The 14,294-nt window shown below is 49.1% G+C and overlaps 1 protein-coding gene across 1 annotated transcript in view; it reads left to right on the top strand.

Moving 5' to 3' along the window:
• CROCC2 (ciliary rootlet coiled-coil, rootletin family member 2) overlaps positions 1 to 14,294 on the top strand; it is a 1,301,560-nt gene that overhangs the window by 862,761 nt on the left and 424,505 nt on the right. The window contains exon 24 of the mRNA XM_078665477.1: positions 6,654 to 6,892. Within this exon, the coding sequence (XP_078521603.1) occupies positions 6,654 to 6,892 (239 nt within the window). The remainder of the gene's footprint in view (positions 1 to 6,653; positions 6,893 to 14,294) is intronic.

Raw genomic sequence — 14,294 nt, 5'->3', positions numbered from 1 at the left:
CATCACTCGCCTATATTATATTGTGAAGTCTTTGAAATATGATGATGGCGTTATGTCACTGGCGCCTTGGGGATGGGGTGGGGGTGTAAAAGTGTTGACATTATGGGCCTGCCCCTGCTAAAGATATAAATAGGAACGTTATCTACCTGCATGCTACCATGGTCAGGTGCGTTTACAGTCGAGAATTCTGTCTTGAATTGTTCTACCACTACTGAATGTATCTGTGTTTTCAATAATGTTTAGTTCTTATATGCGGGGGAATGTATAGTGCTTTCAATGCCTTTCAATTCTTTACCTGTCATGCCTTCCAATTCTGTGATTTGTTATTAAACGGTTAGGTGCTGGTTGACCACGTTTCTAGAATCTGACTCTTACTTCTTGCTACTCCAAAGAGTTGGTGCGACCCAGGTGTATTGCGGGAGGAGGGGGCTTTTTTTTTTGTATCACTAGTGGGTTTTGGTGAGTTGCATTTTGTGAGTATACTATGGTTTTGCTCGTCCGCTAGGATATTCTTCCTCTCAATACGTCGGGAGAGTGTTCGCCATTTGATAATGTCTTGTTACCTACCTATAATCTTCATTACCCCGATTAGGGGCCTCCTCGTCCCAGTCCTTACAAAGTGAGGCAGTCCTGCCTCAAGCCAGCCAATCAAAACGCTACAAAACCAAAAGTCAAATGGTATATAATTCCCGCCCACCCACCGTTGTGCCTGTTATCAACAAGTCCCAGACACAAACACAGCCGGAGGGACGGAGGGAAGAGGACTGGGACAAGGAGGACTCTAATCGGGGTACTGAAGATTACTTGTAAGTAACAAGACATTACCCCCTCATGGGTCCTCCTCGTCCTAGTCCTTACAAAGTGAGCAACTCACAAGCAGAGAACCAGGAAGAAAAAACGCAGGATACCAGGGATCCATGCAAAAAGAACAAAACTGTTAATCAAAAAAATTATCAACAAACAGCAGCGTTCAGAACGCCAACAGCAAAACTGTCAACAGATGCATGTAAAACATCAGGTTGATAATGCCTAACAAATGTGTGATGGAACTTCCAAGTGGTCGCACTACAAATCTCCTGGACAGAGACCCCCGCGGCCTCAGCCCAGGAAGTGGACACAGAACAAGTCGAACGACCCTGCACCTGAGACGGAGGAGGCAGACCCACAGACTTATAGGACTGGCAGACCACCAAACGCACCCATCGACTGATCGTAGAAGTGGAAACCCTTTACCACATAGCCACACCTCCACAGGAGACAAATAGGGCAGGAGAAAGCCGAAACCCAAGCGAACACTGGAGGTAAATCTGAAGAGCCCTTCGTACAGCCTAAGAAGAAGGAACAAGGGAAACCCCCTACGTAGACAAATCAGGAAGTATCACCTCCTGCTACAAAAGGAACTTGGAAGAAACCCCAGGCAGAAATCTGGATCAAGCCGTAAAACAACCCTATCCTGCAGGAACTGCAAATAAGGGAAAGAAAACAAGCAAGGCACCCAACTCACCCAACCGACGAGCGGAGGTGATGGCTAGCAAAAAAGCAACCTTAGCGGACAACCACAACAAGTCTGCCTCCAACAAGGGCTCAAAAGAGAACAACTGCAGACCCTGCAAAACAGTAGGCAAAACCCAAGAAGGCACGATCACAGGCGAGACCGTACGACGAAGCCTAAAGCTCCGAAGAAGCCGACTCACCAAAGGAGCAACTACCTCCAAAGAGGCCCCGGAACCCCGACAAGCCTGAACGGCAGCCCAGCGACCAGACAAAGTGGAAGGGGAAAGGTTAATCAAAAACCCATCAAGGAGAAAGACAAGAATAGAAGCTGGATCTCAAACACAGATCCAGACCACGAGAAGAGCACCAGGTGGCAAAAGAGCTCCAATGCTCACCACAGTTCGGAAGCATTGAAGGCCGACGCGACAACTGAATGCCACAGGCCACCACAGAAGAAACAGCCCAAAGGCTCCAACGACAGCCACCCAAGAGCCAGGCTGTCAGAAGAAAGCGACAAAGACAGGGCAAAGACAGGTGCGGACACAGAAGCGGAGCCGGAGTCAAGGGAATCCGGTCAAACCAGCCCCCCGCCAGCAGCAGCAGGAGCAGAAACCAAAGGCAGCGTGGGCAAAATGGAGCAACAAACAGCACAGACACCTTCACCACGAATCCGCTGCAGCACCCTCGGGAGGAGAGAAATACGAGGTAAGGCATACAGGCAGCCCAAAGGGCCAAGGAAACGAGAGAGCAACCCCCAAGCCTGAGGACAGACCACCACGGAACAAAACCGGTGGGAAAGAGCATCTTGAGGGGAAGCAAAAAGACCGATCCAGAGAGTCTCGATCTGAAGATAAAGGTCCTGGAACAGAGGAACAGACAGACGGCACAAAACAGAGGACGGGAAGAAGCAGCCCAAGCCGCCCATATGAAAACTCAGACGCCCCTGAACACAAACAGCCCTCAATGCCAAGAGACGAGAGTTCACCCAGACACAAATTACGGAAGTCAGCAGTTACAGAGACGTGTACCCGGACCCCCCATGAAGGCGCAAGTAACAACAAGCCACCAGAAAGCCGGTATGGACCAACAGACTCGTCGCCGAATGCGTCCCCCCCCAACCCCAAGGACAGGCATCCGAGGCCAACAAGAGGAGATAAGGAAGCAGAAAATGCACCCCCTACACCAGGTCAGGAGAGGAAAGCCACCAGGCCAAAGAAAGAACCAGAAAAGGGGAGAGCGAAACCAGAGTCACGCAACCTGCATGGGAAAGGTCCCAACGAGTCAACAGAAGAATCACCAAGGACCATACGTGCAGGCGAGCCCAAGGAACCACAGCCGTGGTGGCAGCCACCAACCCCCGGACCTGCAACCAACCCCGGGGCAGAAGGATGACCCAGCAGGACCTGCAGAAGAGTCAATAGGGTAGAGAACCGAGCCAGATTGAGAAAACAGCCCCCTGCAAAGTGCCGAACAGGCCGCCGATAAACCAAAGTCCCTGAACGGGAACCAGATGAGAAAGGCCAGATCCAACATGAACCCCAGACCTGGAACAAGGCCATTGACTCCACCATCGCCAGAAGAGCCTCAAGGAGGGTGGAAGCAGAAACCAGACAAAAGCAACATAGGGAAACACAGGGAAACCCAGACTCAGCAAAACCCCCACAGTAGGACCCAAAACCGTGGAAAAACCTGGGGAGCAGTAGAGCGGCCGAAAAGGCAACGCCAGAAACTGGTAATGGTACACGTCCACCCCAAACCGCAGGAACTGCTAACCCGCCGGATGGACGGGAACGGGAAAACAGGAGCCATCCAAATCAAGGGAAACTAAAAATCGCCCACCAGGATGAGGGAAACGACGGACTGCAAGGGGATCATCCAAAAATGACCCAGCCGCACCCATCTGTACAAAGCCCGGGGACCCAGAATCGAGCGGAAGTAATCAACGGGCGCCAGGACCAGGAAAGGAGAGGAACAGAATCCAAGGTCCTGCACCGCCACCAGAACCAGCACAACAGTGCCCAGTGACAAAAACAGGCCAATGCCAGAGAATATGGCAGATCGCATCACTAGGCCTATGGAAAAAGGGGTAACCTCAAAAACAGTCCAAAAGGGGGGAGGCCCCAGAACGGAATCCGGTAACCAAGATCGATGACCGACAGGCCCAACCAGTCGGAAACAGACCTGACCAACAAACGAGGAACAACGGAGCCGAGCCCCCAAATAGCAACAGCACCAACAATGGAGACAGGAACCCACAACCAGTGAAACACCAGGCCTGGAACACATAACCTCTTGTGGAAGAGACAGCAACCATAACCACCAGGCCATGGTGACTCCACTAGTGCATAACACTAATTGACAAACAACCAGGGGCAGCAGCAGGCGCTGCAGAGGCCGGGAACCAAATGGAACGCAGCCCCCCCCCCCCAACCACGTGCCCTACCACGAAAGGGCCGAGAAAAAGACAGAGGGCCTCATTTCTGAAAAGTGACACATCGCTGCGTGAAAACAGAGATGCGTCACTTTTCTTAGCGCCCTCCTTGTGACACCAATGATGCATCATATTTACAGTATGATGCATCATGTCGCAAGGAGTTACAGATACGTCAGTATTTCTGACGTATCTTTATGCGCAAAAATGACGCATTGTTGGAGTGTGTCACAAAAGTTACGCAACTTCAGCAATGGGTCATTGCACATGGGCAAGTCCCATGTGAAATGTGCCTGCATCAGTCTTACACCTGCCATGAGACAGACGTAAGATATTGACGTATTTGCGTCTGAGAAGAGACGCAGTGAATTCTTATAGATTTTACTGCATCACTTCTACAACCCTTTCTTGCGTTGGAACGCCCCCCTACATACATTTGACCTGGTGCAGATATAATGTGGCGCAGGGGTTTACAAAGTTACTCATCTACCTAGATGCATCACTTTGTAAATATGGTGCAACAAGGCTCGTTTTTTACGCTGCTGGTGCATCACAAAACGTGATCCACCGGCGGCGCAAAAGTGATGCAAGGGTTCATAAATAAGACCCAGAGTACCCGGATACACCAGATTCTGGAAAAAATACAAGGTTCTCCGCACAAGCTGTCTCTGTAGTAAACCAAAAAAGCCGGGGATCCACAAAAGGCAGGCAAAGGACCAAGATGTCTGAGCAGTGTCAAGGCACCAAAGCGCGGTCTAGAGAGACCCCCTACCAGCCACCGCCGCCCCATCAACCGAGAAGAGGGCCCACAGGGCAACAAAAGTACGGCAGACAGAAACCAAGTCAATACCTCATCTGCGCCAAGACTGGAGTGAGATCCCCCTGACCCGAAGACAGTCAAACAGGTACCCAAACCCACCGAAAGGACCTGCGAAGCATAGGCTGAAGAAGTGCCAGCACGCACCTTCAAAAGAGAAATCACAGAAGAACGCCCAAGAGCGGACTCCACCTCCTACACAACTGGGTCAGCCCAGGAAGCCGCCTCCAAAGACAAAGAGGAAGAAGTCAATGAGGACAAAACAGAATAAACCCCAGGAACTAGAGGGAACTGGGAGACAAAGTCCTCCCAGCGACACTGCCACCCCAGAAAGCACGGAATCCCTGCATGACGACAGCAAGCCAATATCACAGCCAGAATATCTTTGAGGACATCATGAAAAGGCAGGACATCAACCACTGAGGACTATACAGGGAGTAAAACGATCATCAGGCAAGGACCAGGGGTCAAATCCCAGCATCGCACGTACAGGGATCAACATGTCTTAAAAACCTTGCTTCGGATGCACATCGACTCAGGGGAATTGTTCACAGCTTCATAAACATCTCCAGCCCAGGTTCGTAGAGGCCCATGCAGAGCAGCCATCATCTCCTTGTGTTTGCTTTGTTCTCCCTAAGTTGGCAGGGTATGCCCAGATGTGGGTCCCTTGCTAACTTTGCCACTGGATTCAAGCTAGCCTGGCTGATGAAAGGTGTTACCCAGAAACCAGTCCCAGGATACTTGTTTCCATTTCAGGGAAGACCTGTCTTGGCAGTTCGGGCTGGACTGTTCCCATGAGGCACAGGGTCAAGACTGATTTGCATATAGCTGGGTCTGAACTGAGGTGGCGAAGTGAGCTAAAGAATGATGATGGATTCAACCCAGATCTGTGAATGGGGGTCAGCGCTCCGTCCAACCATGGCCGCGGGAGCCGGACACTGCTAGAAGACCCCAGCACCGGAACGACCCTAGGCCAGAACGCAAGGGTAAACTCCCCGCCCCAGCAAAGCACATGCGCGGGGCACGTGCATTCTGGCCTAGTAGCTGGAATGCAGCCGAACGGAACACTGGTGCGGCTGCGCAGAAACACAAAAAACAATGTCAGAATAAACAGTACAATTTAAGACCATAACATTTTCGTTTTTGAAAAACTCACAGGAATCGCAACAAATTCTGCACATCCGGAAACAGCAACAGGAGACACGGAGCACCAGCGTTCCGACTGCCGACAGAGCAAGAAAAAAACAGGCATGGCGGTGGGTGGGAGGGGGTTATACAGGGCTCAAAAAATCAAAAAAATGGTACTAGTCCTGCAGGACTAGTACCTTGAAAAATCTCCTCGACCTAACTCCAACCTACTTGACCTCAGTCTCTGCAAGCAGAGCAAATGTGGCAAGATAACAAGATGTAAAGGCATCTTTAGTGCTCATTACCTTTGTGAGCAATAAAAATGCCTTTAAATCTTTTCATCTTGTCACATTTGCTCCCTTTTCACAGACAGAGGACAAAAGTTAGTTTGTCTTCTTACTCACCGGAAAGGGCGAGTAGGACCTAAAAGCAGCTCGACCTCATTAAATTTAGCTTGCATATGCGAGTGGTCGAGTGGTTTTTTCGAGCCCTGTTATATGACCTTTGGTTTTGTAGCGTTTTGATTGGCTGGCTGGGGGCAGGACTGCCTTACTTTGTAAGGACTGGGACGAGGAGGACCCATGAGGGGTTAATGTGTCAGACAGTTATATACTCTAACAATGATAGCAAAACGAGAGTGTACTCCTTAAAAGATGTTTTGTAACACCATGATGAGATGCTGATACCATTTCTAGAGTGTTTTTTAATCTTCACCTATTTACTCATGAGAAAAATGACGGATTTTTTGTATCCTAAGATCATTGTCTGTGCTTTTCTGAACAGAAGGAAGATTTGAAGACCCAGCTGCGTCTGGCAGAGGATGCCCGTGACACGTTACGGAAAGACCTGATTGAGTCCCACCGCCTGCACCGGGAAGCAGAAGAGGCCCGCGAGGCCCAGCGCAGAGAGTCACTGGAAATCCGCCGAGCACTGGGGGATGAGACGAGAGAGAAGGACGCCCTGCAGAGATCGAACACTGAGCTGAGAGCAAATATTAAGAGGACCGAAGGAGAGCGAATCAGGTGCGGCCTCATCTTTATTCAAGAAGGGACACGCTGGTAGCAAGAGAGACTGACCAGTGGATTCTCTGGGGAAGGAGGTGCTCTAGTGCACATGGAGGAGGGGCGGGGACACTCTGGTGAAGGTGTGCGGTGCAGTGGTGGAAGAGAGGTGTGCAGAGGTGACCTCTGTATGTACTTTGGACAAAAATAAGGAAATCAAGTGAGATAATAGCAGTACTACATTGGCAGGCCAGGTCTGCTCTACAGAATTTCAATTATTTTGGTGGTGAGGTCGTATTGGTAAATCTTACTTATCTGAGATCATGCACCTTCTATCTGTTTAGTTGCACAGTGCTGTACACGTAGTAATAGTGATCACTGCGATCTTTCGTGAAATCCCATTATCGTTTGTTCCAATAACAAAAAAAGCACTGACAATGCTGACTAGTCAGATGAAGAAGTTAAAATGATTTTTCATTTGTTGATAGACTTAGGCACTCAATAAGTCACCACACAATCACTCTGTCACGCCTCCATGCAGTCCAACCAATGGCATGCAATGAAATAACACATGCGCCCTCTCTCTAACCCTGTGCCTCTGCCATGTCACACCTCCCGACAGAGTTGCCATTATCTTTATGGTTTTTACTATGATCCGGTGGCAGAGCATGGGGTGCCTCAAGATGCTCATGATGATGATAGTCATGAGGATGGCATGCTGCCCCCTCACTATACTGGTGATGCCTTATACATACATTGGCTTACAGAATTGCAGTGAGCATGATACCTTTCCTGAGACAGAGCTTGACTCCTCACTTGGGGCACCAACAGAAGAGAGTACCTTATTTGCAGTTGTGGTCCATAGGGAAGGTGAGGCACTAGAATTGCAGCTCCTCACAGATGAGACCAGAACAAATGTCATAATAGAAATTTTGCAGCCTTAACCAGTGACGTCTGAGTCATGGCATCCTTTTAAAAACGCTCTCACTGATGGTTTCATGGCCACTTTGTGGAAGCCTTTTTCTTGCCCACCTGTGAATAGGCTGGTGGTCAGATTTCAGAGGTCAGAGCTTGGTGCCCCACATTTTCTCACCAAGCACCCCACCCAAAAAGTCCTACCTAACAGGCCTCAACCTGTAAGGTGAACCCTAACTAATTTCCAATCATTCCTCCAGAACAGAGAATCCAAGATTGATGCTTTTGGCAAGCACATGTTTTCTTCAGTCAATAGGACTGAGATCTGTAAATGCTGTTAGTTTGCTGGGCCATTACAAACTGGTACTTTGAGACATGGCCAGTGAGATCTTACTTGCAGTCTTGAAACACCTTATAGCCTCTCTTATCCTGACATCCTGATGATCCATGATGTAGAGGATGAGGGGCAAATAGGTCATCCATGCATGTCTACGGATTGCTTGGGGACGGCAGTAGATACCAGTGATTGTTGTAGACATATATGGATGCATTCCAGAGGATTCTCTGGCAGGTTACATGTCCCCTTAATGGATATGCCTTTTGATGGATCCCTCATTTTCAGTGAGAAGGCAGACTATACGTTGGAGCGCTTCAAGGACAGCAGAAGAAAAGCACTCTCCTTGGGGTTATTGATCAACACAAACACTTTCTATATCAATATTGAAAGTTCAGAGGCTATTCCAGAGGGCTGGCGTGTAGACAAACAGCCTTCTCAACCAATGATGCAGTAAAGACCGTAGTCCTTTCAAGGCCGTAAGCGTGGGTCTGGCAGGCAGTATGTAGGGCAGCAGGGACATCAGTAATCCAGTTCCTTTTCAACTGGTACAACGACAAACAAACCACTTTAGTTTGTCCTCAATGAATGTAATCCCAAGCAGTGGGAGGCAGGATTCCACTTTCCTCCCCGGTTGGCGATCCATCACGTGACAGATGGGTTTAAAACATTTTCAATATGAACATGCCATGCCTTTTCTATCCACCCGCTCACTATTTTTCCCACACCAGAGTGAATTGCAGATGAGCACCTGTCTATTCTGTTACAGAAGGTGTGGTTGTTGCTCTCCAAGGGTGTAAACAGGAGAGCACTGTGCTCAAAAGAGGAAGTGTTGTTACTCCTGGTATTTCTTTGTTCAGAGAAGGATGGGGCATCACGCCTATTCTGAATCTTCGACCTCCGAATGCTTCCCTGCGGAAGGACACATTCAAAATACCCATGCTGGTCCCAATCCTGTCTGCTTAGGCTCGGGCATTGGATGTGTCCTTGGACCTGTTGGACATGTGTTTTCATAAACCTGCCCGACAGTCCCAGAGATGTTATCTGCAGTTAAATGTAGGCCAGGAGCATTTTCAGTTTGCTGGGTGCCCCTCAGGTGCTCAGGGAAGTGATGGAGGTGGTCGCTGCCCATCTTCGAAGGTTGGGGATACCAGTATTCCTGTGCCTCAACAACCGGCTTTTAAAGGCAAGCTTGCCACAGTTGGTCATGGACCACCTCCGGATGATTGTAGACCTCTTGACATATTTGAGTTCCCTGTCAACGAGTCAAAGTCCCATCAAGCCTCACACAAGGTAGAGACTTTAACTAAGGGCCTTGGCAGCCAACACCTACCAAGACACCTATCTGCATCCAGCAGCGTACAGGGCCTACAGCACTGTGTCACTTGTACAATTCTGCCTCCATAGAAACAGGAACCAAGGGCGGCATTAGTGCATGCAACCATCCCCCACCTCATCATGACTGGTGTTCTGGCGCTACAGCCATCCGTTATCAGGGGTGCACTGTCTATGCAAGCATCCAAATGGAGAGACTGGGTGGAGCACCTTGAACTATACCTTGAGGCCACTGATGTGCTGGTGGGGAGGAGAAGAGCGCTCTTTCTTCACCTGGGTGGCAAAGGAATTCACAAGATATGCAAGCAACTTAACGAGGTGACGCCTAAGAAGTACAACACTCTGGTCGCAACTTTCAATGCGCATTTCGAGCACATGGCTAACCAAGACTACGAACGGTGCATCTTCAAACAGACTGGCCAGGAGGCAGATGAGTCACTTGACAGCTTCCAGTAGTCTCAGGGAACTAGCCAGCACCTGTGGATTCGCTGAAGAACAGGAAGACATTTGGGGACAGATCATCCAAGGGTGTGCTTCGACAGAGCTGAGGAACAACATCCTTGAAGAATCCAACAAGTTCCTGCAGGACATTCTCACAATGGGTCGCTCAAAAGGACTTTCGAAAGTGAGAACATCACATAGGGATCCTGCACTGCATCGAACCGTTAAAACAGAACCTCTGAATGCGGTCAGACCAAAGAAGTCACCGGAGAAGGGCACCATTGGCCACCCGAACATGTTTATTGCAGAAGGTACACCAACAGGCCAACAGACTGTCCTGCTAGAGGAAAGAAGTGTACCGCATGCAGGAAATACAACCACTTTGCAAAGGTATGCCAGTTTTCCAATACAAAGAAGGCCAAAGAGCCTGTACACACCATCATAGAAGAAGAGATGGACACGGAAGACATGGATGATGACCCCACAGAGCATGTGCTACATTCTTCATTCACATTCAGCCACACCACGACCACCCGTCAACCACTGCATCAATGCTGCATAAAAGTAGGACCTGATCCAGTTACAGAGGCTATTGACACTGACACCTCCATCAGCATCATGGCGGCTGGCCTGTAAAATGCCCTACCATCCAAACCTCCACTGTCCGAGGCCAGGATTTGAGTCTTTGCATATGGACATACAAGACTCCTACCCATGCTAGAAAATTTCAAGACCCAAATTTCACACAAAAATGCACAGATTGACACCACTGTTTATGTTACAAAGCGTGGGCAGGGCATGCTCCTGAGCAGCAGCACAACCATGGCCCTAGAACTTAAGTTTGCGTTCAAAATACACACAGAAGGAAGAACTAACCAACATCCTAGATCAGTTCTTGAACTTATTTGAACGCACTAGGTGCATGAAAGACAAAGTTCTCCTGCTACGCATTGTTAAGTCCATTCAGCCAGTGGCACTGCACCACCATAGGATAGAGTTCCACTTCAGACCAAAAGTCAAAGCTGAGCTAGACAAGTTTGAGAAGGTAGGGGTCATTGAAAGGGTCACTGGATCAACCCCATTGGTGTTCCCTATAGTCATGACTAAGAAACCAATGCAGCCTGAAGATGTCTGCACCTGCCTGGACATAAGGCTACCCAATGTAGCAATTCTCCGTGAGTGCCATCTCACCCCCACAAGTGACGATCTGATCGAGGAACTGAGTGACATGAGCTGGGTCTTCAAGATAGACCTCTAGTCTGGGTATCACTAGCTAGCCCTGCACCCAGAGTCGAGGTACATCACAACCTTCTCAACACATGTCAGGTTCCGACAGTACAGCTGCCTAAACTTCGGCATCTCCAGTGGCGCGGAAGTTTTACAGAATGCTATATGAGAAATACTGCTAGCCTACCCGGAGTTCTTAATGTTAGCGATGACATCCTTATACATGCCGTCATAATCCAAGAGCATCATGAACAGCTTTGTGGGATGCTGCTAGAATTCCAAGAGTCTGGACTCACCCTTCACCAAGACAAATGTGAATTTTTGAAGCAAAAGATCAGTTTCTTTGGATGCACATTCTCTGCTGACTGGTTGACCCCTAATCCCAAAGAAGTGAGAGATTTTAAGGAAGCCCCACCACCATCCAGTATCTTTAAAATGAGAACCTTCCTAGGCATTGTCGATTACTGTGGTGTCTTCATAGCAGATTTGACCAACTTGATGCAGCCCTTAAGGCAGTGATACTCAAAGTATGGCCCGGGGGCTGCTTGTGGCCCTCTTGACCTTTACATGCAGCTCCTCTGGTGAACAGCAGCATGAGCTGCTATTTAGTTGCTGAACACTAATATTCTGAAAAAATATGTTAAATGAGCAAGCATTGTATTAACCTGCAAATAAATGCTTGCCCATTTATTTGAAAACTTTTTAGACATCTTTATACATTCCATGACCCACCCAGACCCCTACCACCACCCTGCTGGAATCAGTGCGGCCCTCGGTCTCATCACATACCATACTTAGCGGCCCTTGGGGAAATATTTACGAGTACACCTGACTTAATGGAACTCATCAAAGCTGTTATCCCGTGGACATGGGGCGAAGACAAAGCGAGGGTTTTTCAGGCAACGAAGGATGGGTTGTCAGCAGACACAATGCTAGCCTACTTTAACCCATTGAGATCCACCACCAAGACAGTGGACGCCGGTCCAACAGGACTAGGTGCTGTCATGGCGCAACAGCAGTCATGACTGGGCCCCAGTGGCCTATACCAGCAGATCCCTGACCCCAATGGTGCAAAGATACTCCCAAATTGAAAAGGAGGCGATAGCCATCCATTGGGCAGGCCGTCATAATCACCTATGTTTAGGGAGACCCCTTTGCTTTAAGCACAGACCACAAACCACTACTACCACTGTTTAAGGCCACCTCCTCCAAGCCACCACCTCACATGGAAAACTGGATGCTCCAGCTCCAAGACTGTGACTGTCAAGTAGAGTACCGACCCGGTGCAACCAACCCGACAGATTACCTCTCCAGACACGTGAGAGGAGCAACACGAAGTTGCAGAAGTTATGTTAGGTATGTGGTGGAATGATCTGGAACTCTACTGTCACTCAACAGGATCCGCGTAGCAAACAGAGGGAGACAAATGTTTACAATTAGCCCTAGCAGCATTACAGACCGGAAAATGTGAGGCCCGCAAGGATCACTGGACACACCAGACACCAAACCGGTACTAGACTCACTCTACCAGGTGCGCTATGAGTTGGCAACCAACACCAAAGGATGCCTACTTAGAGGCCCACGCATAGGCATCCTCAGCAGCTTCACTGCGCAGGTGGTGCAGTTGGCCCACGCCAGACATCAAGGTGTTGTTAACATAAAAAATTGCCTCTGAGGTAAAGTGTGGTTTCCGTTGATGGACAAAATGGTGGAAACCATGGCCCTCTTGTGTCGATGGTGCCAAGTGTGAGGGCAACCTGGTCCTTCGGCTCCCATAATTACAGAAGATGGTTCACGACAGCCCTGGACATATGCTTGTTTTGATTTTGGGTGCCTCCTGGATGGACGCAACACTATGGTCTTGATAGATGATTATGCCAAATATCCGGAAGTGGAGATTGTAGCTTCCCAGTCAGCCAATGTGACTCTTCCGGAACTGGAAAAGATGATGGCAACCCACGGGTTGCTGAGGGAACTTTGCACCTTTAATGGCCCACCATTTCAAAGGCAGAAATTCGTGACATACCTGCAAGCATGGAACATCCAGCACAAGAGTGACTTCCCGGTGGCCACAGGCCAACGGCGAGGACAAGAGATTCATGCAAACATTCAATAAAGTAATATGAATTGCTCATGCTAATCAACAACATTTAGAATTGGCCATATATGCTTTCTCAGGAAATTACCACCAATCCCCTCACTAATCAATGGGGTGGGCCCCAGTCCACACCCCCATGGGGAGAGTGATTGTAGATCAGGTACCCAATCATCCCCAATGGGCGCCTCCTCCCATTGACGACAGCGAGACGCTGCAGAAGGGAAGGACCATCAACGAGCGAGCAGGCGTCGGAGAGCCAAGGTGGCAGATATCCAGATCGGACAGTGTGTTTGTCAAGAACCGGTATCTGAGGAGCAAGTTCCGATTACCAGTCTAGCAACATCTGTAGGTGGTAGTCCGACGGCAGGGCAGCATGATCATGGCTCGACGGGGAGGAGAAGACACCACCAGGAATGTTTCATTTTTTAAACTTGCCAAAGAGGACCTGACATGGAGATAAACAAGGAGGACACTTGGATAACGGAGGCTAGCGACTGTGAGGATACCACTATCACAAAACCTTACTAGACCCAAAGCCAAACCACAAGACCCCCTCCCCCCTTCCCCCCCGGATGAACCCAGCAGCCCTCCCTCACTGCTCCCCCCACCCCTTGGGTCATACAGTAACCAGACTTTTGGAATCCGGAGTAGTCACACCAGATATGATTTAATGGACAACCCAGTGGCCTCCGTTCAACTAAAAGATTGTGGATTTTAAAATGGGCGATCACAGTATCACCAAAGGAGATGCAAATGATTATCAGTATTCTGTTTGTGTTGATTGTAACATTTTATTATGGTTGATGAGGAATGTAGTGTTCCTTGTACTCTAGGACACATCACAGGGCAGTACCATATACATGGGTAGTGTATATGGTTATCCACACACTATATAAACCGGTGGTTTCACCAACGATGACGTGGAGCAGTTAGTAAAAGAGAGAGGCGCGGAGACTAGAGGTCCCTGGCTGCCCTATGAAAGCACTGACTGTGTCTGAGCATTGTTTCTGCAAGCAGCACACCATTGTGCAGTTGTCCTGAACCGGGGCCCGAGCCCAATGCACTGGCCAAGA

This window comes from Lissotriton helveticus, chromosome 11 (genome assembly GCF_964261635.1).
Source record: "Lissotriton helveticus chromosome 11, aLisHel1.1, whole genome shotgun sequence".
NCBI lineage: Eukaryota > Metazoa > Chordata > Amphibia > Caudata > Salamandridae > Lissotriton > Lissotriton helveticus.
This window is presented reverse-complemented; position numbering and strand designations above follow the sequence as displayed.